Source organism: Scyliorhinus torazame, chromosome 16, assembly GCF_047496885.1.
Source record: "Scyliorhinus torazame isolate Kashiwa2021f chromosome 16, sScyTor2.1, whole genome shotgun sequence".
Lineage (NCBI taxonomy): Eukaryota > Metazoa > Chordata > Chondrichthyes > Carcharhiniformes > Scyliorhinidae > Scyliorhinus > Scyliorhinus torazame.
In genome coordinates this window covers 142,404,614-142,430,709 of record NC_092722.1, presented here as the reverse complement: position 1 = coordinate 142,430,709, position 26,096 = coordinate 142,404,614, and the positions used below count along the sequence as shown (strand labels likewise).

Here is a 26,096-nt window from a genome sequence, read left to right as displayed (position 1 = left end):
TTTCATTGGAAGAAACTTCTCCTTTATTGCATATCTGACTAGCAGTCTGATAATTTGCAAATAGTGGATGAGTTAAGATATGTGCTGTTGAGATGTGGCTGGGAGTTGTTAGCATATATGAAAATTTCCACCCTGATTGCGGATCATGCCACCAAGGGGCGTGAGAAATACGAGGTGGGGGAGGGTGCCAAGGATAGCTCAACAGTGTGGCAGTGGGAAGAGAAACCATTGAAGATCACTTACTAGCTACAATTGGATAGATACAAATGAAACCAACTGAATGCTGTCCTGCAATAGCAGAGAGATTTTGAAGGAGGCGATGTGGCAAACCATGTCAAGGATGTGGAGAGGCAGTTCCAAGTCACATTAGGATGTCATTTGGTGACTAGAGGATCGTTTCAGTGTTGTGGTGAGCGCAGACCTGATTTGAAGTGATTCAAACATGACATTGCGGGAAGGATGGTCTTGGAATGAATTTGAGAGGCAATAACACATTTTTCGTAATGTGGAGATTAACCAGATTTCTATCAAATCCTGAGTTAATCTGTATAATTGCTCAAGAATGGAAAATAACAAAATAATCTTTATAGTGTCACAAGTAGGCTTGCATTAACACTGCAAAGCCTATGAAAAGCCTCTAGTTGCCACACCTGCGCCTGTGGGTACAATACCCACTGACAGAGAATTCAGAATGTCCAATTCACCTAACAGTATTTTCTTCGGGACTTGTGGGAGGAAACTGAAGCACCCGGAGGAAACCCACGCAGACAGTGAGAGAGCGTGCAGACTCCGCGTAGACAGTGATCGAATCCAGGTCCCTGGCACTGTGAAGCAACAGTGCTAACCACTGCTACCATGCTGTCCCAGGCAACACCACGGGTTCAAAAATAATTTCCTATATATCACAGGACTGGTTGAACAGCAGAGATGAGTGAGTGAAAACACTGTGCAGAAGTAAACAATGCACTTAAGATTATATCCAGCAACTTCAAAATTGGTTTTAAAGTTAATTGAAGGTTATTGTTTTTCTGGCCAATATAAATTACTATTTGATTAAAATGTGAAGTGGTGGAAGCTAATATACCTCCTAATAGCTTGATGGGAGTGGAATGGGAGAGAAAAGGAGGAAATATTACAACTGAGTGTCATCCTGTTCTTGTCAGCCCTCACCCCACCCCCCTTACTCATCATCATCATCATCACCACCACCCACTTCTATTCATGCATACACTTAAAGCAAGGTCAGAAAATGTGAGCAGATTGTACGATCAAAATCGGCCAAACACTGACAAATATCTGATCTTCAGGGGAAAGGTCATAAACATTGAAGGGAGAATAAAATTAACTGTCTTACATATTGAGTGCATTCTGCACTTTAAGCTGTAGAAATGCAGCTATAAGCAGTGTACATTATAAACACGGGAGATCCAGATCATTTGTCTTGTGCATTTGTAAAATGGACTTGTGGTTGGCTGAGGGATAATTTAATAAGCACATGACCTCGGCTGCTTGTGATTTCCTCAGAGCAAACGTGCTGCAGTATTCCAAAAAGAGATGGGAAATGGATAATGCTTGAGTTCATTTGACTGGCTGTTTTAGTGATTGCCACAGTATGTTGGGCACAGTCATGCTGCTGATTTCAACTGGAAAAGCAGTGCTGTACTTTAAATACCAGTGGCTGACAAAAAGAAACTAAAGATTTTGCTTTTATTTCAGATTGTCAAATTGAGTTGGAGTGTATTTGTAATTTATAAGAATTTTGTCCAATGCCAAATGAGATCTAAAAACTGTTTAAGGTGACAGTTGCATTGATTTTATATTTTGGCAATGAACTGGACACCTCTATTTAGTGCAATGGCCCCTGTCTTAGCAGTATCTTGGGAATAGCGTATGGGGCCTGCACTGTAATGTTGCAAATGCAGAGTCCATCCGTATCGTGCCTGTTCTTTCTGATCTAAAACATTTAACTGTTCTATGCAATGCAGGCATCTAGAAAATCTATAGCGAAAAGAAATCTTATAAAAGGCGAGGGTGTGCAGCCATTTGGATTTTGGAGGTGTCAAATGAGGAATTTAAGGCTGCATTTGCATACTGCAGAAGATGAAATGCTTTCCTTGCAATTTCTCTCAGGTGTTTAAGACTTCTACCCCTGGTACTAATTCACTGATGTCAACATCATCTTTTGATCAAGGTATGGAATATAAACCAAAGATTCCAATTCTAGCATCCTGAAAATTCATAATTTACTGTTAAGATTGTTTTGCTGGTAACCTTTCATTCCCAAGGGTTCTGCAGCATGCTGCTTCTCCTGAATAATTGCATCTCAAAGGGAAAGTCTGCAAAAGACTCATTCGGCTGCATTACTGAAACCAAACTTCAATTGGATAATGCTTTCTATAGTTAATGTTTTTTAAATGTATCAGTTTCATTAATGCATGGGTTTGCCTACTCCTGTATCTGATAAAATGCCAAATATGTTGTCATTGGGAAATATTTTGTATCTGTTACCGATTTACCTTCAGTTTGTTTTGCAGTATTAAAATATTCTTCCCACAATTATACCTGAATTTGAGGCTCATTAAAATTGTTTCAAGTGTATAAAAATAATTATAATCCTTATATTCTTTCATATGAACTACTTTGGATATTTTAGCATTGTGGCCTTGTTTGATTGCATTGTATGTTTAGTGCTAATAGCTATAATTTTTCAATTTTTATTTGCCACTGTAAATAAAAAGTCTGTGGGCGAGGAGTGCTGAGTATGGGTGGGCAATATTATCACTGGAAGGTAAAAATGTACCAGCAGCAAATAACACTTAAATACAATATTGTGATCATGCTTTTATAGAACCCAGTACACTACAGTATGTTGAAATATATTCTTATGAATGTGGGTGTTTTGCATTCACTGGGTCATTTGAAAATAAAACATTTGTAAATTGCATGCACCTTGGACAGAAATGGCACCTTGGACAGAAATGGCATGGCTTTTTGCCATCTATTCCAAAAGGATTGGTCTTTCACTGACCTATTTCTTTCTAATTCCTTGTGTATATATTTCACAAATGCACAAAATAACTTTAGAATCTACTTGAGCATTATATTTGAAAAAATGAATGAATAAAATGAAAAAACAGTTTGTATTCTGCTTTAATTAGCAATTAAATTAGTTGTCAATTAGCAGTAATCTGGAAACAGAATATTTCTACAGAGCTCGCCCACCTGTGGCATTATAAACAGTGCTGTTCAGATTCCGTTGTCCTTTTGCACAACATTGTAGGAGAAAAATTATTACTTGTGTCCAGCTAGTAGCCCTGAAACCGAATGCAGGGTATTCACAGCTAACTATTTTTGGAGGAGCTTCCACGTGTCTGCATGGGTTTCTTCCCATAGTCCAAAGAAGATAGCTGGATTGGCCATCCTAAATTACCCCTTAGTGACCAGGGGTGTGCTGGTTGGGGTGTGGTGGATGAAAGAGAGGACCTGGGGAGAGTGCTCTTTTCGAGGGTTGGTGCAGGTTCGATGGGTGGAATGGCCTCCTACACTGTAGGGATTCTATCCATAATAACATTTGGAATTATGGTACGGTATGTGAATTGTTAAACTGGTGAAGTTCTGGCTTTGGATTGTTCACATGTCACAAACTCCAACACATTAACTTCCTGCTAGCATAAGACATAGATCATTCTGAGCACCAACTCAGACACTTCTTCCTACCTCTACCATAACACCACTGCCGAACATCATGCCAGGGCTGTCAGCAAGCTCATCTCAGGAAATCTTCCCTCCACAGCTTTGCACCTTGTAGCCTCCCAACTCTGAACAGCCTACTTCTAGCTCCTTACCAAAATCTAGAGACATTCATCCTTTGACCAATCCTTTCTGCCTGTTTATGCGCCACAAACATATTTCCTTCTATCTTGACTTTCTTTTCTCCCTTTCGGGTCTCTTCCCACCAATATTTGTGATTCCTCTGACATACTTTAATTTTAACTAATTCCAGTTTCCTTGCCCGAACCGCTACCCTTTTTACTGTGGGCTTTCAATCCCTCCATCTTCGACCAGGAAGGTCTATGGGATCTCTGCTTCTTCCTTAAATGGAGGCCTGAGCAAAATCCAACCACCATCATCATCCTCCTCTCCTTGAAAAATGTCTCCTTTTACTTCTTCCTCCAAATAAAATATGTTGATATGGTTACCTGCATAGTTCCTAGTTATGCCTTTTTGTGAGATATCATAGAATTTACCGTGCAGAAGCTATGGGTACGTGCATAGGTCCTAGTTATGCCTTTTTGTGAGGTATCATAGAATTTACTGTGTAGAAGGAGGCCATTCAGCCCATCGAGTCTGCACTAGTCCTTGGAAAGAGCACCCTACTTAAGCTTACTAACCTGCACATTGTTGGACTGTGGGAGGAAACCGGAGCACCCAGAGGAAACTCATGCAGACGTGGAGAAAATGCCAACTCTGCACCGGGACACCTGAGCCAAGAATCGAACCTGGGACCCTGGAGTTGTAAAGCAACTGTGCCAACCTCTATGCTACCAAGTGAAACAGTGATTTACTTGTACTTATTTCAATTTTTGTATTTGCTGCTTACAATATGGTTGTCTCTACATTGGGGTGACTAAACTCTGATTGGGTGACCACTTTGCATCTGCTTAGTCTGAAAACATGACCCTGCCCTTCTGGCTGCTCCCCCTTTTAATTTGTCACCTTGCTCTCATGCTTGCATTACATTCTGCTGTAATGTTAAGTGAAGCCCAACACTTGAGGGCTAGCACCTCATCATCCATTAAGGCACTTTACAGCCTTCTGTATTTAACATTGAGTTTGTGATGACTGAAAGATTTTCGGAATATTGGATTCTTATTGGGAAACCTGAGATTAGTGTATTTGACTGCAGTGGATTTTTTTGAATTTTGTTTTGCAAAATTCTGGGTGCTTTTAGAAACCCCAAGGTGAAGTTGACCAAGAGGAATGTGATTTTCAGTCTGAGCTAATGCACTGTGGTTTGACTGGAGATAGTCCCTGGCGACTTAATGTGCTTTCAATTCTCTGGAAAGTTGATTTGTTTTTCAGCTTGGGAGATGATGTCATTGCTAGGTGGAGTTAAGCGATTCGGGGAGAGATGTTTGAGAACTTTTTAAGATGCTACCACTGTAAAGGCAGTTTTCTTTCCCAGTAGGACAGTTTAAAAAAGAATAATATTTTAAAGCAGAGCAGTCTTGTCTGAAGACGAGGAAGAGGCTAAAACAATCCAGTTAAAGCAGTTATTTAAAGATATTCAGCCAGAGTCTGCAGGGTTCTATTCTGCAAAGCAAGTATTAATTTATGCAATGCTGCTTTTAAACTGGATTGGGAGCTGTATGTTTCTTGCTGTATGTTTCTTGTTGTTGAGCTGTTCTTTTCGGGTGTGAAGGTAAAGATATTGTATTCATAATTTTTTTTTTTAAATACCAAAGCCGTGTGTTTTTTTGTTCATGCAATCACTCCTGGAGCAAATCATTCTTTCCACAGTTTTACAAAATAAACTTAAAATATTGGGGTTTCGGTCCAGATTCTGGTCACTGTTGGGATCATAATGTTCAACAACTTCACACCATGAAGGAACGCGCATCCACTTTAAATTATTTTTGCCAAGTGCCAGTCTATATCTCCTGCTTTGCTTTCAGACAGAGCTGTCCTACCTTTAACGCTTCTGGATCAATGTTTTGATTCTTTACTACAATCATTACCACGCCCTTTGCCTTTTTGTTTTGCGACACCTGCCTGTGAACCTCTGACCTTTTTCTTACTTGACCCACCTCTCTTCTTTCAATATCATAAAACCCATCACATTTCTACCTCCTTCAGATCCAAAGAGTCATATTGGACTCTACATTACCTCTGTCTATCTCTCCACAGATGCTGCCACACCTGCACATTTCTGTTTTTATTATGGGTTGTTCTGGGGGATGCAGGAAGGAAGAGTGCACGCCAAGGAACTGTTCAGCTTTACAACAGTAACTTCCAACATGGTCTCATGTATTCCACCTCCCTTCCAAATTTAATGGCTGAAATGGAGATTTCTTCACAGTTTGACCACTTGTAGTTGAAATGGAACTCAAATATGCATCTCAAGAGTGCATGTGCAGCATTATTGACTGGTTTATTTTTTGCTGTAATTGGATTGTTCAAATTGAGAGTTTCACACGTTAGCAGTTAATCCCTTGAATGTTCACATACCATATTCTATTTCTGGCTTTGAATACAAGCTCTGGAGTTTGATTTTCATGTGATTACAATTCAGAGGCCTGTGTTAAGCGGCAGGGCTCTATCCACCAAATGTGGCCTGAATATTTTGGGTGGATTGCTGTCATTATTGTGTGTTAGCAAGAGATATTTCTAATGGAACATGTTCAAGCTTTTGTCTTAACCACACTCATTGCTATAACTGAGTGGGCCAATAGTTCTGCTGATTTTCCTTTGAATGAAATACCCTAATCTCTCAGATTGTGAAAGAGGACAGAAATTTGAAACTTGGGTGGCAGTACCTCTCACTGAACTTTCAGTTTATTCTGGAATTGTTTTGGTAGCAAAGGAAACAATATCCCTTGTCTGTATTACTACATAGAGAGGAGATGAAAGGTCACTTTCTTTACAAGTATGGGTAAGCTTCTCCTCTAGTTAGCATGAAATTGGCTCCTTTGTCCTGTCACACAGATCACGTGTGATGATTGCACGTTTGACCCAATACACTTTTGCTACTAGTGATATATGGGTAAGTAGTTTCCTCCTAATAGCTTGTTATCCAAAATTTATAATGATCCCTTTAACCTGGGGACACCAGGAACAATGGCAGTCTAAATCATCTGAGACCAGGACCAGTAAGTCAAATTTGAATCCTCTTAAAATTAAAGGACGATGATTATTTAAAAAAACAGATTTGAAGTTATTGATAACTGCAGAAAAATTAAATGCCTAGGTTAAAGTCAGATTATTGCTATTGATTTATTTTGCCTCTAACATGTGGATTGAGTTGATCTTGAGATCCTGATTACATGTAGGAAGCTAATATGGGTGGTGTATTTACATTCCAAGTTTAATTTTTTACCGGGCTGTTTGAAATTCTATTGTATATATGTTGTGCAGTGAATTATGCATGTTTGCAGCATAATTTAATTACAGTAGCGTCAATTCCATCACTGTCTTTTACAAGTTGCCATTCTTTTTTAAAGCTGGTGTTTCCTTAAGATGAATTTTGCAAACCCATGTTTTTCAAAGCATCAGTGAAATCTGGGTTTTCTGTAAATCCAGCTTCAAGGCATAGTGTAAATGACTACAGCATATCCTGCTTGATATCCATTATCTGTTCATCCTGTGTGGTAAGAATATAGTTCTGTAGCACAGATGATCAACTATCTCTTTCTAGTTATAATCCATAAATATTTGGGGAGGGAGGAAATGAACAGACGATTTGAGAACAATTTCCCTTGTGAAAACATGACTGAACTGGAGACGGTGTATAGTGAATGAGGTTAAATGCTGCAAGGTTTAGTTGTTGCAAATTGAAAGGTTTGGTGGCATGCTTGTTTACCATTGGATTTAGTCCCCAGAGAAGTTAATCCGAATTGGTTGGGGCGGTGGGAGTTGTTTAAAATTGCATTACAGTTGTGTTTTTCTGGAATTTCATTCTAGGTTACACAGTTACTGGTAGTGTTCCGTAGTGGAACCCTAATAGTGAAGGGTGATTAACATCTAGATAATCTAAGTGTAGTGTTTAAGTGATTATGGTATTTTCTTTGTGAAAAATAATGTCCAGTCTTGCTGTCTATGAATATTCGCTGTACTGGGTTATTTTGTTATTTGTAGCAGAGGATGCGAGAATAGTGGTATTCAAAAGCCATCATCATGTACAAGAGAAATGAAAGTTAACTAATTGAATCAACTTGAATAGAATTAGGAGGTACAGAACGGCAATTTATTTATTATGGCCTTTTGTTACCTGGTTTATTGGCTGGCTCCAATTCTTAATATGTACTTAGCCCCCTTTTCCCGCTTATTCTAACTTACACTCCCATCTCTGTCCCATCATGTTCTTCTTACACGCTCCTGCTTCTCAAATTTGATCTAGAACTAGATCTTTCTCACTTTGGGCTTGCATGCACCTATTGAGCTAGAACAAAAATGTTTTAATATTTTTCTTTTGACTATTTTTGCATCTCCTAGGAAAAGTGATATATTGGGTATATGGTTGGATTGGCCAGATGCTGTCAATCGAATACTTCCAGAATTAACTCAAACATATCCATGGTGACATATACCTGGCTGCTTTAATGATTTTCCCCTCAACAATTGTTTTCCCCACCGCGTTAGCTGGATAAATCTCATCACATTGTTACGACTGCGAAGGAAGCCATTCAGCCCATCAGGTCTGCACCTGCTCTCCATGACTCCGCTGTGTTCGCGCCTTGTTTTCACGGCTGAGTTCTCAGAAAACTAAAACCTGCACACCTAGAGTTAAACAAGAAAAATCCATGTCTGCATTACTTTCTAAAAAAAAATTAATTCATGGGATGTGGGCACCACTAGTTAGACCAGCATTTATTGCTCTTGAGAAGGTAATGGTGAGCTGCCTTCTTGCAATGCTGCAGTCCATGTGGTGTAAGTACACCCACACTGCTGTTTGGAAGAGTTCCAGGATTTTGAGCCAAAGGTGGTGAAGGAATGGCACCATCACAGTTTGGTTTGGAAGGTGTTGCCAGAGGAGCTTGGGTGAGTTGCTGCCATGCATCAGTGATGGAAGGATGCAAGCAGGAATTTGGTTTCTAATTATGAATAGGCTATCATGGTCTAGAATTTGTTGAGCCAGCCTGCTGGACAGGTAGGCCCAAGGCACATCTACAATTGAATAAGCGACGGGCAGTAGGTGCTTGCTGTATGTCGCTGACGGCTGCCCTTGTGTCGGTCCTGGGAGTGAAGGAAGCAAATGAAAGGAAATTGGATAAGTAGTGAAAGAGGAAGCATTGAAGAGGACGGGCTAACTGGATTATTCTTTGAAGAAGTTGGTGCAGACTCGATGGGCCGAATGGCTTCTGCTGTACTGCTTTATTATTCTGAGGGGGATGTTTGAATTGGGGTGTGCCAATGGTTTTAGGCACTGGGCTGCAGGAGGAGTACTTCAATTCCTCCTGGATCTGTATTCAAGTAAAGTTCACTTTTTTGGTAGTGGCCCCTAGCAGTCCCTTTAATTTTGTGCATCTGTCTCATTTGCTGACTATGTTTGATTCATTTTGCCTTTACTGCCAGGATGGTCCAGGGTAATCACTGTTGTAATGTGGATAAATGCAGTAATGTGGATAAATGCAGTAATCCGTTTGCACAGCAAGGTCCATGGTCGCAATAAGATCAATACCATTAAACTGATTACTAAAGTTGGAACACTGGAGATATGTTGACTTTTAAAACAGAAGATGTTGTGCATTTTGTTTCTCAAAATTTAAAGATCTTTGCTCATTCTGGAAGCTAATCAATCATTTGATTGTTTTTTTTTTTGTTTGGTTTCTGTTTAGCTGAAACCACAAATTAAATTTCCAGATTTGTTGGAAGATATTTTCAGTGCTAATTTTTATATTCTCCCATTACAGCAGATATAATTTCAACTGTTGAATTCAACTACTCTGGAGACCTACTAGCGACTGGGGACAAAGGTGGCAGAGTTGTTATATTTCAACGGGAGCAAGAGGTTAGTACTGAATTTGTATTTGTTGGCACAGAAGTCAGATTTTAGTAATTAAAGAATAGATCCATGTGGGTTGGTAAAGTAACTGGCAGTTTAATTGAGGTAAAGTGACCTCAATTCCTGCTAAATTTATTGTCATTAATTGAATAGTTTGTATCATATAAAAATAATGGAAAGGTCATGCTTTATTGCCCAGGCCCACTTATTAGGTGTGATCTTTTGTGCTGAGATAAACTTCCATATTGAATTGTTTACACTGCCATCATCACAGTTTACTGGGTTCATGATCTACTGCACACATTAAGCTAGAAGGCTATTGTTACTGCTGATATCCACTACTGTTTCTGATGTGATGGCGTCCCTTTTTCCTTCATTTATTTATCCAATTTCCTTTTTGATCATTTCCTTTGGAACTACAACATTTGACACAATGTGGGTTTTGACCTTGCTCTGTTTTCCAAAATAAAATAGATAAATGCAAGTTGTCAATAGTCGGATTGCTTTACTAAAAGGGATGTTTGCACAGAGACTTTTGGAGGTCCAAGAAAAGGAGCGACTTGTATTGATATGTTGTAACGAATATGGAAATTAACTTTTTCTTCTGATTTGTTTTGAAATATTTGTGTTGTAATGTTTTGACTTAAAGAGGGGGATCTAGGTGACATTAAGTATCTTGAGCACACAGAGAAATCTAGTATACTGCATATTGGATAGTGACGAGGCGTTTGTAATGTTGCATTCGTAAATAAATCTAATAGGAAGGGAAAACATTGACACCTGTTTTCCTATCTGGCTGTCGGACAATTGCATTCCCCTCACTTTCTGCATTCTGAAGGGACCTTTCCCTCACCCATTCTTCAACATCCCCACACGCTTCCTGTGGCACCTCTCCACCATGTAAGTATAGTTTTAAGTTTTCCCTCTCCCCTTTCCAGCGCCCCAAACATTCCCTGCAGAGGGAGGAAAAATTTGCTTTTACTTTCAGTTTAGTATGCTATATTTGAGACAGTCTCCCCTATATTTGAAGGAGAACTGTGTGGAAGATCTGCATTCGGTCAGCAAGATGACCTGAGAATCTGGTCACTTGCCATTTAAATTCTCCCCGCCAGTCTCTCTGTCCTCCATCTTCTTTGGTGCTCCAGTGCAGTTCAACACAAGCTCAAGGAACAGTACCTCATCTTTTGATTATGCACCACTTTACTTCAGAATCAATGAGTTCAACTATTTCAGGTCATAACCATTGCTGTAATTTTTCCAGGCAGCAGCTGTTAATGATTCTGCCACTGCCACTAATAGCTCCTCTAATCCCATCTTGTTTTTCTTGTCCCACGGCCATCCCCTTTTGCCTTGCATCATAATCCTTTGTCATTTAATCTTTCTTGTGACCCTAACACAGACCTATTTTGTTCTTTCCTCCCCTCCTTTCCCTGTCTATATGCACATGATTCAAACCTGTTACATCGCTGACATTCTTCAGTTCTGAAGAAGGTGATCAACCTGAAATATTAACTTTGTTTCTATCCACAAATGCTGATTGACCTGCTGAATGTTTCCATTCCAATTTTGGGTTTACAGAATCTACAGTTTTGTTTTCATTTTCCCGAATCTGTTTCCCTAGTTTTGAACATTTGGTTGTGGTAAAGAATTTGCCTGGGTCAATTTTGTCTGCTCCTTTTCATTACTTTGAAAATTTGTCAAAAGTAAGTTTGCTTTCTTGATCCTTTATCAAGGTAAATTCCTAATACCCCTCTTTAGCTAAAAGCAAATTACTGAGGTTGCTGGAATCTGAAACCAAAGAGAACATGCTGGAAAATCTCAGCAGGTCAGCCAGCATCAGCAGGGAGAATTTAAATGGCAAGTGACCAGGGAAAGACGAGAGCTAACGTTTCAAGTCCAGATAACCTTTTGTCAAAGCTCAACGTTGACAAAGGGTCATCTGGACTTGAAATATTAGCTCTTTTCTGTCCCTCCAGATGCTGCAGACCTGCTGAGATTTTCCCGCATTTCTCTTTGGTTAACCCGTTTTAGGGGCTGGTTTAGCACAGTGGGCTAAATAGCTGGCTTGCAAAGCAGAACAATGCCAGCAGCGTGGGTTCAACGCCCTTACCCGCCTCCCCGAACAGGTGCTGGAATGTGGCAACTAGGGGCTTTTCACAGTAACTTCACTGAAGCCTACTTGTGACAACAAACAATTATTATTATGAGCTGTTTATCTATGTATTTTCCCCAGGATTGTAATGTTCTTCCTATGAGGAGGTGAACTGAAGCGTACACAACTCCAGGTGGATCTAATCACCTCTAGATCTGTAATCTCTGCCCCTCGATTTATGAAAACTCTTTTACTGGTTCCTGCAATCAAGCAGTGTTTAATCTCAATAATCCGTCATCAGGGTGATGCATAATTTACCATGACACTCCCTTTTTAAAAAACAAAACAAATTTGTCTTCATGAGTTCAAACATATTAGGTGCGATCTACCAGCCACAGCGCAATATGGCCAATGAATGATGGGAGACCCCGCTCCCGGGATTTACCCACCTTGCAAGATCGAATGCGGTCTCAAGACGTCACGGTCTCAAGACGTCACAATGTGAAGCCTGCCCATTCTGGCCGGGATCACTTTTGGCAAATCTGCATATTAGTGTGAGACAGCTAATCTCTCTCTAATATATAGTTCCCTGAGGTAACCAAGGCATTGGGATCTATCCCCATCACCTTGGAGACCTCGAGCGAGCACAGTTCACTGCTGTTCTCCACAAGCGGGGACCAGATGAAATGGCGGTCTCCCAGGGGATCGGAGGCCTCCAGGTGCATTCTCTTTGGGCAGGGTAGCACCCTGGCAGTGCCACCTGGATACCAGACTAGCACTGTCAATGAGCCCAGGTTGCACTGGCAGGGGCACTGCCAAGCTGGCATTCTTTTGCGCAGTGGTGTTCTGGCCCAGAGGTACCCTGTACACGGGAAGTGGGGTGGATGCAAGGACCAATTTATAGGTGAGTTGGGACTTTTGGAGGGTTCGGGGATTGAGAGATTGGGATGCTATTTTGATTGCTTTACTGATGGTTCATTGCAAGGGAAATGAAAAAAATTAATTTAGCATAAAATAAAAAGAATGGATACAATTAAATGTGTCGAGGCCATTGATGTATTGGTAGAGTAGGTCAGGATGAAACATCAGCTGCAGCACGAATAGTTTGAAATGTTGGTTTGTAACCAGAAAGTCAAGAGCTCCATTTTGTGGGAAGATTTTTAGTTTTATTAACAGTATAATTCAAAGTTTTTATGGTAAAGTGTTTTATCAAACACTTGCTTGAAAGCAGGGTTTGTCTTTCTGCAGGAGAGACACCTCCGTGTGAAGAATCAGGTTAGGTTAAGGAACGGGTGGGTAGGTTTGATTTGAAATCGAGGGGTGTGGCGATTTTTATGAGCAAAAGAATGGGATTTGAGAGTGCGAAGGAGGTGAGGGATCCGGGTGGGAGAGTGATTGTGAGTGGGGTATTGGAAGCACCGGTAGTGTTGGTAAATGGTTATGCCCCAAATTGGGGTGATGTGGGTTTTATGAGGGAGTTGCTGGCAGCAATCCCGGATTTGGCCACACACCAGTTGATCAAGGGAGGAGATTTTAACTGTGTACTGGAGCCAAGGGTGGATAGGCCGAGCCCCAGGTCGATGGGTAGGATACGAAATGGCGAGGGTGCTGGGGGATTATGGAGAGGATGGGTAAGGTGGACCCATTTTCAGAACTCGGTGAGGGGGAGGGGGGGGGTATTCCTTCCTTTCATGTCCATAAGGTGTATTCGAGGATTGGCTACTTTGTAGTGACTCGGGAGATTTTGGTTGGGGTGGAGGGGGCAGTGTGTTGGAGTGGTGGGGGCAATAGTTATCTCGGACCATGCACCCCACTGGCTGGAGTTTCGGTTTAGAACGGGACGAGAGCAGAGACCGGCGTGGAGGTTTGACTCGGAATTGTTGGCGGATGGAGGTTTTTGTGATAGGGTGCGGTCAGCGATTAGGGATTATGTGGCGTTGAATTAGAATGGGGTGGTGTCTGCGGTCATTTTTTGGGAATCACTGAAGGTCCGGGGAGAAATTATTTTGTTTACAGTGGTTCGTGCGGATAAGGAAAGGAGGGTGGAACATGACTGCCGAGAGAGCGAGATAGTGGAGGTGGGCAGAGAATATTCGAGGGTGCCCACCGTGGAGGGATTGGCGAGGAGGAAAAAGTTGCCGGGGCAGCTTGACAGACTGACAACGGGGAGGGCGGTAGGGCAACTGCGTAGGGCAAGAGGAGTGCAATATGAGTATGGGGAGATGGGGAGCCGCATGCTGACGCACCAGCTGCGGAAGCAGGCTGCGTCCAAGGAAATATTGAAGATACGGACTGGGGCTGGGGATGTGGTGTCGGAGCCAGGGAAGATAAATGAGGCATTTAGAGAGTATTGCCAGGGACTTTGAGGCAAATCTGGGGGTAGAGGAGGGGGGGAAAAGGGGCGGTTTCTGGACGAGCTGGAATTTCCCCAGGTGGTGGAAGCAAAGAGTCAGGCATTGGAGGAGCCCCTGGGGCTGAGGGAGGTGCTGGATAGTATCAAGGGTATGAAGTCGGGGAAGGTCCCTGGGCCCAATGGGTACCTGGTGGAATTTTATAAGGAATTTGAGGCGGACCTGCCACCACATCTGGTATGGGTGTTTAATGAAGCACTAGAGAAGGGGGAGATGCCGGAGACGATGACGCAGGCAGTAATCCCACTAATCCCAGAAAAAGGGACGGATGCGGTGGAACGTGGGTCGTATAGACCCATATCACTATTGAACACGGATGTGAAAGTATTGGCTAAGTTGTCGGCAGGAGGCTGGAGGACTGTGTCCCAGGGTTGGTTGCAGAAGATCAAACAGGCTTCGTGAAGGACAGGCAGCTCACGGGTAACATAAGACGGCTGTTTAATGTGGTGATGAATCCGTCAGGGGCTCTGGTACCGGAGGTGGTGGTGTCCATGGGCACAGAATGCATTTGATTGGGTGAAGTGGAGGTACTTCCAAGTTTTGGGAAGGTTTGGGCTGAGATCTGTGGCATGGGTGTGGTTGCTGTATGTGATGCCAAAAGCGATGGTGAAGACGAATGATATGAGCTCACGAAGCTTTGACTTACACAGGGGTGCCCGCTGCTGTTTGCGCTGGCCTTAGAGCCATTGGCGATGGCTCTCGGGATCGGCAGAGTGTCTGGATAATGAGGGAACATCGCTCTATGCTGATGACCTTTGCTGTATGAGAGTATGGGAAGGATTATGGGCCTGTTGGGGAGGTGTGGAGGGTTCTCTGGGTACAAGATGAATGTAGGGAAAAACGAGGTATTCCCGGTGAATGAGCTGACACAGTGGGCTAATTTAGGTGGGGGTGTCATTTACGGTAGTGAGGGATAGATTTAGGTATTTGGGGATTCAGGTAGCGAGGGAATGGATGGTGCTCCATAAGTGGAACTTAACGAAGCTGGTGGAGGAGGCCAGGGAGGATCTTAGGAGGTGGGATACACTGCACTTGACATTGGCGGGAAGGGTCCAAGTGGTGAAAATGAATATTCTGCTGAGCTTCTTGTTTATCTTTCAGGCTCTCCCAATCTTTATACCAAAGGCCTTTTTTTAGAAAGTGGACACGATCATCTCTGACTTTGTATGGGCGGGGAAGGTGCCGAGGGTGGGGAGGCCCCTGCGGCAGAGGCAAGCAGGGAGGGTTGGCGTTGCTGAGCTTCATTATTGGCGGTGAATGTGGATAAGGTGCGGTGGTGGTGGGAAGGAGAACGGGTAGAGTGGGTTAGGATGGAGGAGGAATCTTGTAAGGAGTCTAGTTTGAGGGCTGTGGTGACGGCAGCATTGCCAATGGTTCCGAGTAGGTATTCAGGGAGCCCAGTGGTGCAGTCCACGGTGAAGATATGAAATCAGCTGAGGAGGTATTTTAGGATGGAAGGGATGCCGGTGCTAACTCCGCTGTGTGAGAATCATGGATTTGAGCCGGGTAGTGTATTATGGGAAGTGGGGCTGGTTAAGGTGAGGGATTTGTATTTGGAGTAAGGGTTCGCCAGTCTGGAGGAGCTAAGGGAGAGGGTAGAGCTGCCGAGGGGTAGTGAGGTCCGGTATCTGCATGTTAGGGATTTTGCACGAAAGGTCTGGAGAGGTTTCCCTAGGTTGCAGGGAAACACCCTGCTGGAGCGACTGCTGCTTCTGTATGTGGAAGGGGAGGGAAAAATTGCAGATGGTGGCTGGGGGAGCAGGGTGTTGAGTGGATGGTGAAGATCAAGGAGAAGTTGGGAATGGAGATCAATTGGGGAGTATGGAGTGAGGCACTGTGAAGGGTAAACAGGACCACCTCTTTTACAAGGATGAACCTGATACAGTTTAAGGTGTGCACAGGGTGCATATGACTCGGGCGAGAATGAGTGGGTTCTTTCAGAGGGTAACAGATGAGTGTGAGAGGCGTGGGTGGGGGCCAGCGAATCACAGACATGTTTTGGGGTTGTGAAAAACTGGGAAGATTCTGGGCGGGGGTGTTTGCGGTCTTAGCCAGGATAGTGGAGGAGGAGGTGGACCCTGACCCTTTGGAGGCCATATTTGGGGTTTGAGAAGCCGGAACTCCTGGGAGAGGAGGAAGGCCGATGTTGTAGCCTTCGCCTCTCTGATTGCAGGGCGGTGAATTTTGCTGGAGTGGCGGTCAGCATCGCCACCGGGGTAGCGGCATGATTGGGTGACCTGTACGACTTCCTATGGTTGGTGAAGATCAAGTATGAGTTATGGGGCTCAGCAGGGGAGTTTGAGAAAAGATGGGGGATGTTTGTTACCACGTTTGAGGAGCTATTCGTCGCGGGGGCTGGATGATGAGGAGAGGGGCGATGAAAAATGGGAAAAATCTGTACAGATTGTATAGTTGATTGTTGGGAACTATGTTTCCCAGGGTGTTCACTTGCTGTAACCTGCTTTGATGCATGTTTGTAAAAAATATTTTATTTTAAAATAGAACAGTTTTTTAAAAACTGGAGCAATTTTTATTAGAATCAAATTTTATATTGTAAACTGGAAGATATGTTAATTTTCATAGAGCTAATTAAATTTTATGCTTCAATCTAACTTCCTGTTTGTTTTTGCAGAGTAAAAACAGACCACATCACCGAGGCGAATACAATGTTTACAGTACCTTTCAGAGTCATGAACCAGAGTTTGATTATTTGAAAAGCCTAGAAATTGAAGAAAAAATTAATAAAATTAGATGGTTACCCCAACAGAATGCTGCACATTTCTTACTGTCTACAAATGGTGAGGTTCAGGTTTTCATAATCTCCATATAATTGTTTGTATTGAAATTGAAGAATGCAGTATAAAAAAAAATTCCATGTCCAAATTTGATACTCCACTTCACATGTCTGGACTACCTGGGAATTAGTCCCATAGATCTTTGGAATTTAATTCTGTCGATTTCAGGGTGCCATCAGAGGTGATGTATTAAAAGTATCTGCTTGATCATTAAGCACCACTCATAGCATGGTGTGTCTAATGAGCTTCTGTTGCTATACTAAGCTGAATGCACTATGAAGTCTTTGATTCTGTTTACAATCCAGTATTCTTACGAGGGGAGTGTGTGTAAGTGGCAACAGTTTGATCAAACTGCTTTGATGCTTTATACATTTGAACATCCCACCAGCAGTCATTGTCTAATCACGTGAAGAACAGCCCACTCGGACAAAACCTTGGTGGATTATTGACGCCTCTGATCAAAATCCAGTAGTATTCAATGTTTTCAGAGATGTAGGGAGAATATTGGGACGAATGGAACAAAAATAACGTGTTTTGATGTCTAATTGAATGTAAAACGTTAGTTATTGTATCTTGAAAGTTTGCTTAATTTCGCCTGGCCTGAATAAATTGCAATTCAAATATTTTTCTATTTGTGAATGGGGCTCATCATAGAATTATGTATTCTATTTTAATCCTTCTGCAACTATTATTTTTGACAATTAAGTAATTTGAGTTAGATGCTGACATTGAACATGCATGATTGAAATTACAAAAGCTGCATTTATAAATAATAAAAGTAATAAAAATGTATCAAAGTCTCAGCAACAGCAAAGTTAATGCAAGCACCTTATATTTGTAGGATTGGTACACATTTAATCAGTTTGATGGAGATTTGTCAATCTTAAGAATTGACCAATGCTTGGATAACAAATCACTTTCTAAGTGATGGACAGTTATTGGAATATATCAGGAAGCCTTTCATAACTTCACAATATTCCAAAGTGCTTTAGAATGAAAGAAACACTTTTTAAAAGTATGGTCCCTGTTGTAATGCAGGGAAAGATAATGGCCAAATTGCAGGCAACAAGGATCAACAAACAGCAATAAGTAATGACCACTTGATCTGTTTTGTATGCTTGTGTTTAAATGCTAAATATTGGCCACAATGCCAGAAATCCCCTCCCCTTCGCATAATGCCTTGGAATCATTTCTGTCCATCTGAAAGGACAGCTTTTAATGTAGCTACATTTTCTATGTTTAAATCAATTCACTAGTGAATGCTGATACCTTGCCTTGTTTTCAATCATTTTGTTTGTCTCATGAAATTTCATTTGCGTTCCTGCTGGAATTGGGAGCTGTGCACCCTATTTTGCAATGTGTTTATTTTAAGTAAAAAATTAATTTATCATTTTAAGATGTCGACCATACTTTTCAACTTCCTTTTAATGCGGAGACTATCTTAATATTTCAAGGCTTATGGTCTTTGATGTGTGTTTAACCTTTTAAAAAATATACATATCAAGGTGAAGCATGTTGATGCTGGGGAACAGAACTCTTCCCATCAAGCTCTGCCACAGTAAGATGCTGGAGCTCAAACTCTTTTTGCACTCATGGGGTGCTTTATGGTACATTTGATTTGCCAGCTATCCTCGGGCGTCTTTGAGTGCGCTTACCAATTGGTTCAAGACTGTTTTATGCTATATGCCCATTCCTATTTTTCAACCAATTGATATTGTCCAAATTACTTTCACATTGGAATAATAGAGCCAGCAAAGGAGGCTTAATAATTTCCAAAGCAAAAATATTGAATTCTAAAGTATTATTGCTTTTGCTTTTTAGTTAGTGTCTTGTTTAATATTCTCTGTAGTCTGCAGTCTCTGAATCATCTCAAAAGAAATCCTAAAACTACTCCATTATAGATTCTCCTGGGATGAAACATTTTAAATATAAATTGTGCATTACCTTGCTGTTTACAGATAAAACAATTAAATTGTGGAAGATCAGTGAAAGAGACAAACGAGCAGAAGGATATAATTTGAAAGAAGAGGATGGAAGATTTAGGGACCCTGTCAGAATAACCACACTACGGGTATGTGAGAAGACACTACTGTGATTTATTTGGAATGTGGTCATCTATTTGTTTGGGTATCGCTATTTATGATGTGTGCTTGCTTATTGACTATTCAGTGCTCCAAAGGGAAAAGTTACAATTTGTAAGAACCTTTATAAAAAATATATATTTTCTGGCCCTAATCTTATCTCTTTTGTTGTTGGAGACTATGCGTAAACCCAACCCCACTACCCAAGATCTGCTTCAGGACCCTGCTGACGTCTCAGTGCAGTGACACCATGGGAAGTACCTGGGAAGTTTGACCTTCAAGCAATTCCTTGGGACCCTCCAAGGTGTCCAACTCTTGAGTTAGACTCACTTTGGACATTTCTGACTTTGTTACCTGGATAGTTAGCAATGAAATATTGAAAAATCCCTGCCTATTACAATTGAGCTCAACAATGTTCCCCAACCCAATGTGCGCACAAACTTGACAAATCTCCCGACCTAACCTTTGGCCGCCTATCCATTTGATAAACTTGCCTCACCCACCATTCACTCCCCTACTAACACACTGAGAAGCTTGGGAGCCTTTTGAAAACTTTGCATAGTGTGGCAGCCAGTGCAGTGCTTTAAAAGGGAATGTGGCTTCTGCACTTACTTTCTTAGCTGCTCTCTGTTGATGAGGGAGGTGTTTTGCATCATGAATCAGATGTCACAGCCTTTTCAACAGTGTAATTGAGTGAATGATTTTCAGGCTGATCAACATTAGACACTGGTTCTGACTCTGATCGGGGATCGGTATAATTGCTTCTAAAACCCTTTTCTCACACCTTTACTGGACTAGATTTGTGTTTGTCAAAATTGAATTGAATTCAGTCTGAATTAAAACTTCATTAAAAGTGTGGGTTCACGTATGCATTATATTGTTGAAAGACAGTCATATATATCAAGGTTATACTATCTTCACAACCTGATCAAAATGATCAGGTCAAATGCTTATCCAGTATTATTAGTCCTATATTCCATCAGCAATTTATCTGGATTTCTTCCCATGGTCGGTGTTTGAAAATAGTGTTCTAATTGTTTGACTGCTATGTTTACCTACTGTCCAAATTAGGATGTTATTGCTTAGTGGACCAGTGGTGTGGTGTTGGCTAACAAAACCATTTCAGTTCCACCCCTTCCCAGAAACCAAATCACACATTTTAATCTGCAGTATGATTAAATTGCAGAATTTTTTTAAATTTGGGAGTAAATTTAGATGGTCACTGTGAGTAACCTAGCCGTGACTAGTTTTCAAAGTAAGTAGCTGACTTGTGTGATATACGTTTAACAAAATAAATTTGCATGTATCCAGTGAATCAATATATTATCTGGAATTCTACAATGAACTTCTAATGTGGATTTAACTCGAGGATTTAATTGCTACAGGTTTACATTTGTATCTTCTAAATACTTGTAAGCCTACTTCTCTCCAAGGTGGCTTATTTTATTTGGTCACCTAATAAAAAAATGTACTGAACTTTTTACAACATCATCCAAAGTAAGCTGAATTTGCTTCTTATTATTCTTGGAATAAAATCTGGATGAGGTGAACAGCATATCCTTATCAATTTTTTGATTTCCAGTAGTATGGGTTTTCACTTATGATACCCCAGAAAAGAAGTCCTGAGTTTGCTAGATAGGCAAACATGAGGAAGGCAATATATTGCTAGGCAAGATGATAGTGAATTTTTGGATGTTTTGAAAATTCTGACTTCCCAAATTTGAAGTGGCTGGGTGAGTATAAATATGTAATTGTCTATTTGACTGATCTTTTTTATTTGTTTACTTAATAGGTGCCAGTATTGAAACCTATGGACTTGATGGTAGAAGCAAGTCCCCGAAGAATATTTGCAAATGCGCACACATATCACATAAACTCCATTTCAGTAAATAGTGACTATGAAACCTACCTTTCTGCAGACGATCTTAGAATTAACCTATGGCATTTAGAAATCACAGATAGAAGTTTTAGTATCCTTTTTTTTAAATATTCATTTTGCAGTATGTTGTGATGACTGATTCAGTATTATCTACTTATGGAATATACAGTTATCCAATTTGGGGATTAGTGATCCATCTAAAACAAAATTTTCATTAATTGTGTCGCCCCCCCTCCTGTCAATTCATAATTTTATGCTTTGTTAATTGTGTTGCTTTTGAAGGTGGATTAAAAAAAAAAAAAAGAATATGCATTACCTGAGTTTAAAAGTAGGCAATTAGAATATAAAAGCAAGGTGATCATATTAAAACTTCCAAAATGATTAGGCACCCGCCCTGGTATTGTGGGCGCCACTTTTTTTAGAAGAAGAAATTCCAATTGAGGGGCAATTGTGCGTGGCCAATCCACCGACCCTGCACATCTTTGGGTGTGGGGGTGAGACCTACGCAAGCACTGGGAGACTGGGCATCACTCTTGAGGGCAGATGTAAAAAATGAGTTTTGGGCAAAATAATGTTTGGTGTTTCCCATGTTTGTACCTCATTCAAAAAGGATGTCATTCTCCATTTTTTTTTTTTGTAGATGCTTGAGGACCATTTTAATTGAACTCTAATTTATTTGACTGACCAGCAGTGTGCATAGAAACGTAAATTCTTTATTTTGTTATCTCCGAACGTACGAGTAATAATTTGAGTTTTGATAATTTTGCTGCCTTCTCATCTAGCCTCCCTCTGAAGATGTATCTATATGGCATTTATTGGATATATTTGCTTTTTAAAAATGTACTTTCAAGTGTTCCTTTATCTAAATATAAACTTTTCCTTAAACATTGCTGAAGACATTGTAGATATTAAACCTGCCAACATGGAAGAGCTAACAGAAGTTATTACAGCAGCAGAATGTCATCCACATCAGTGTAATGTATTTGCCTATAGTAGCAGTAAGGGAACTATCCGACTGTGTGATATGCGTGCTGGGGCTCTGTGTGACCAACATTCAAAATGTGAGTATTTACACTCTACCAAGTAAGCTGTACAAATTTATGCATTCATTTCTAATACTCTTCAGCTCAAGAAGTCATACAGACTCAAAAACATAACTGTTTCTCTCTCTCTGTCTCTCCACAGATGCCAGACCTGCTGAGCTTTATCCAGCATTTTCTGTTTAATTTTGATTTCCTGCATCTGCAGTATTTAACTTTTATTGTAAATAAAACATTGTTGAAAAGATATTTGATTGAAGTTTTTTTATCTTGCACTCTGTAATCTTAAGAATACCAGTGTCAGTAATCTTAAGAATACCAGTGCCAGGGGAAACAACAACTTTCTACTGTATGAGAAGAGGGTGCTGATTGATTAGCAAGTGGACTCTGGTAGAGGTGATTGGTAAGTGGACTCTGGTAGAGGTGTTACCATGGAGTTGATGGTGACTGACAATTAACGGCCAAGCACTGTTTGAAATTTAAACCAGGCCGCTTGACTCTCCTCAAGGCCCTGTGGAATAAACCAGTGAATCTCTATCATTTATTTTGTTGAGCTAAACTAGTCACAATGTGCTTGTATGATCTTTTCTGCCTGCAAAGAACAGGTCCTGTGCATTAATATATCTGGCTTCTGGTACACTCAAATGCACCACACAGCAAGCCCAGCTGACTCTCTCAAATTTGTTGTTAGTAATACGTTGAGGATTATTTGGCAAATATTGACCCGTCTCGGAATCCCATCTGATGTTGGACACTTTTTTTTTGTATTTTGTAAGCACAGGCTGATTAGGTGCTGTCTGTATTTTGCCTGCTGCAAACAGCAGAAGGGATCTGGATGGATGGTCTACACACATAGCATCACATTGGCACTGAAATTCATATACCATAATCCTCACTTGTGTGATGAGCATAAAGATTTGACAGAGCATCCTGTTAGTGGCGAATACCAATCTGTTGCTGCTACATAATAGCAGTGTGAACTAACTAGCTTCACCTGTTCAAATTTTGAGATATCTTGCCCTTCCAAGCTAATCGGAGGTAGATTGGGCACTTTTTAGGGTGTTAAAGTTGGTGAGCTCAGTTGGCTGGATGGCTGGTTCATGATGCCAACATTGGAGGTTCAATTCCTGTACCAGCTGAGGTTATTCATGAAGGCCTGCCTTCTCAATCTTACCCCTCGCCTGAGGTGTGGGTTAAACCACCACCAGTCAGCTCAGGGGAGAGCAGCATATGGGTCCTTGAGGACTGTGGCAACTTTTCCATTTTTTTTTCAGCATCAGGCATGCATTGTGAGCAAATTGGTTACAAGATTGCCAGTGAAGCCAATCTTCTAGTAGGTGGAACTGGAAAAACCCCAATGTGTGTATTGACCAATGATGGCGGGCTTGTTGTAGACCATGGTGGAGAATCCCCCTGGCAGATACCTCAACTAGTATGTCAAGGAAAGGGAGTTAATTTGACTGCTCCACTTCAAAGGTGAAATTGAGTGCAGGATGGAGCCCATTCAGAGGTGCAAGAAGATTATACATGCTGCCACAGATTTAACTATGACAAATATACATCTGCATATCAGAAATATGCAAGGGTTGGGTGTTATTCCATCAAAGGAGTGTTTCTCATGGAACCCAACAAAGATATTTGCGAGAGCTTGTCCTAAAGAGGATCCCATGGTTACACCATCTATTTGGGCATATATGTCATTAAAGCTAAACTCGGCTGTGCAAGTTGCCAAGTTTATAAGCTCAATAAATACTAATTCACACGGTGGTGGAGGGTCTGAGCACACGTGTGCCTGTTTCAGCTAAACAAAATAAGTGATAACCATTTGCCGGTTCATTCCACCGGGCAATGCTTTGACCAATAAGAATCAATCTGCCTTGTTTAAATTTCAAATAATGCTTGGCAGTTAACTATCAGTCACCATCAACCCATGTATTCTACACGGCAGAGTCCACTTGCCAACTTAACAGCAGCCTTTTATACTGTATAAAGGTATTTTTCTCCTGACATTGGCATTCTTGCGGTTTTCCTGAAGAGTGCACGATGAAGAGCTTTGTCAAAATGTATTTTTATGTACTTCACCTATAGTAATGTCTAGACTTTTAACCTGGGATTGGGTAATGTAAGTCTTGTCCGATACCTTAATTTTTGTCAGCTGAAGGCATGTCTTTGTTGAGCACTAGCTGACCACATAGATGTTTCACAACAACAGTAAGACCTGTGAAGATGTTGCTGATCTGCATATCTGGAAATTTCAGAGGAGCGCACATTCTATAACAGAACTTGAGGCTTCTGCTGCAGCTAACCTTAGAATTGTTGCACTCATTATGGGTCTAATACAGTAGAGATGCCTCTCCAATGCTGGTACAGTTCATGTTTTGGTGACTGGGGGTCAGACCGGCATTCCGTCAGGAACGAGGATGGACTATTCAACATTGTTAATTCATGAGGATGTGGCGAAGGCTTGTTGATCACAAACCACAGCAAGAGGTTTTGCTTGATGGGGCTGTGGGCAGCAATCTCTTTCATTTTCTGTACTGCAAGCAGAATAAAAAATCATTTAACTGGCTGCTCTAGTGCGCAGAAAGGAAAAATATATTACAAGAGGTAAATCACATACAAAATGTGTTGTTTGAAAACTCATCTCACTGCCTGTGCTTATGTGGATAATTCTTGGCCGAATGGGTACTTGAGTAGTGAGAATAGCCAATGGTCAAGTTGTAGCTGTGCACGCCTTGTGAGAGGGAAAATGGAACTCTGCCAACATATGGTAGAAAGTCAGATCAACATTGGGAAGACGGCAGTCTGTTCCTGCGTGTCAAAAACTTTGCCCTTTAGTCTCCAATTTAGTGCCTACTGGCTCACTTGGGCTGTACCAATTAGTGAGCTACCAGATAGTGGTCTCCTTCGGGAGTGTAACAAAGGTTCACTAGATTAATTCTGGGATGAGGGGGTTATCCAATGAAGAGAAATTGATTTGAATGGACCTATACTCTGGGGTTTAGGAAAATGAAAGGAAAATCTCAGTGAAACATGAAATTCTCAGGCTCGACAGGGTCAATGCAGAGGAACAGTTTCAACTTGCTGGAGTGGAACTCTGGAGTCGTAGCCTTTGGAAAAGGGTAGACCATTTTGAATTAAGATGAGAAGATATTTCTTACTGTGTTGTGAATCTTCAGACTGTGGATGCTCAGTCAATGAATATGTTCTTGATATATTGGATACTATGGAGGAGAAAAGGGATATGTTGACAGTACAGAAAGTGGTGTTATGGCATACGTTCAGCCAAAACCTTGCTAAATGTTGGAGCAAATTCAAGGGCCTTGTAGTACCCCCCCCCCCCCCCCAGTCTCATTCTTGTGTATCTTGCTATCCTGCAAGGTCGTCTCTCCTCTCTTTTCCCCCCCCCCCCCCCCACACACACACACACTCGCCGTTTCCTGTTTTATCCTGCACCACATAATTAATTAAATAGAAAGATTTAGATTTCTAACTTTTACCTATTCTATGACTTTTAGTTTTTGAAGAACCAGAAGATCCAAGCAACAGGTCATTTTTCTCGGAAATCATCTCCTCAATTTCCGATGTAAAATTCAGCCACAATGGTCGGTACATGATGACACGAGACTATTTGTCTGTTAAGGTGTGGGATGTTAATATGGAAACCAGACCACTAGAAACATACCAAGTAAGCTACTTGCTTTAACTTTAAAATTGTTCATTATTGCAGTAAAGAGAGGCATGTTGCTGAAGCTTTTTATCTTGTATTGGTCAGGACCAAAGCAAGAATGCCGCATATCAACCGTTTGCAGCAATTTGTACCACAGGAGAAAGGGAGTGCCGATTGGTTGGCAACTCAATTCATGGAGAGCTTCTAGATATCAAGCTCGTAACATGTTCATTTAGGCTCAATAGAAGCGTAAATACACTCTGCAAACAAAAGGAATATATTCAAGCCTTGTGCATTTTAAAAAATTATCCAGAAGCAGGGGAAACTTTTAATTCTTGTTGTTTTGGCCGAGGTGTTGCCATGGAGATTTGGTCACATCACCAACCAATCAGCAGCCTTTTCTTGTA

The 26,096-nt window shown here is 41.1% G+C and overlaps 1 protein-coding gene across 2 annotated transcripts in view; it reads left to right on the top strand.

Annotated features, from left to right (window-relative positions):
• Nucleotides 1–26,096, top strand: part of ppp2r2d (protein phosphatase 2, regulatory subunit B, delta) — an 88,852-nt gene that overhangs the window by 48,732 nt on the left and 14,024 nt on the right. The window contains exons 2-8 of one of the 2 annotated variants that reach the window (XM_072479160.1): nucleotides 2,131–2,191; nucleotides 9,630–9,727; nucleotides 16,857–17,022; nucleotides 18,978–19,090; nucleotides 20,893–21,070; nucleotides 21,876–22,040; nucleotides 25,538–25,707. In XM_072479160.1, the coding sequence (XP_072335261.1) occupies nucleotides 2,131–2,191; nucleotides 9,630–9,727; nucleotides 16,857–17,022; nucleotides 18,978–19,090; nucleotides 20,893–21,070; nucleotides 21,876–22,040; nucleotides 25,538–25,707 (951 nt within the window). The remainder of the gene's footprint in view (nucleotides 1–2,130; nucleotides 2,192–9,629; nucleotides 9,728–16,856; nucleotides 17,023–18,977; nucleotides 19,091–20,892; nucleotides 21,071–21,875; nucleotides 22,041–25,537; nucleotides 25,708–26,096) is intronic. The other variant, XM_072479159.1, reaches the window with a different exon arrangement.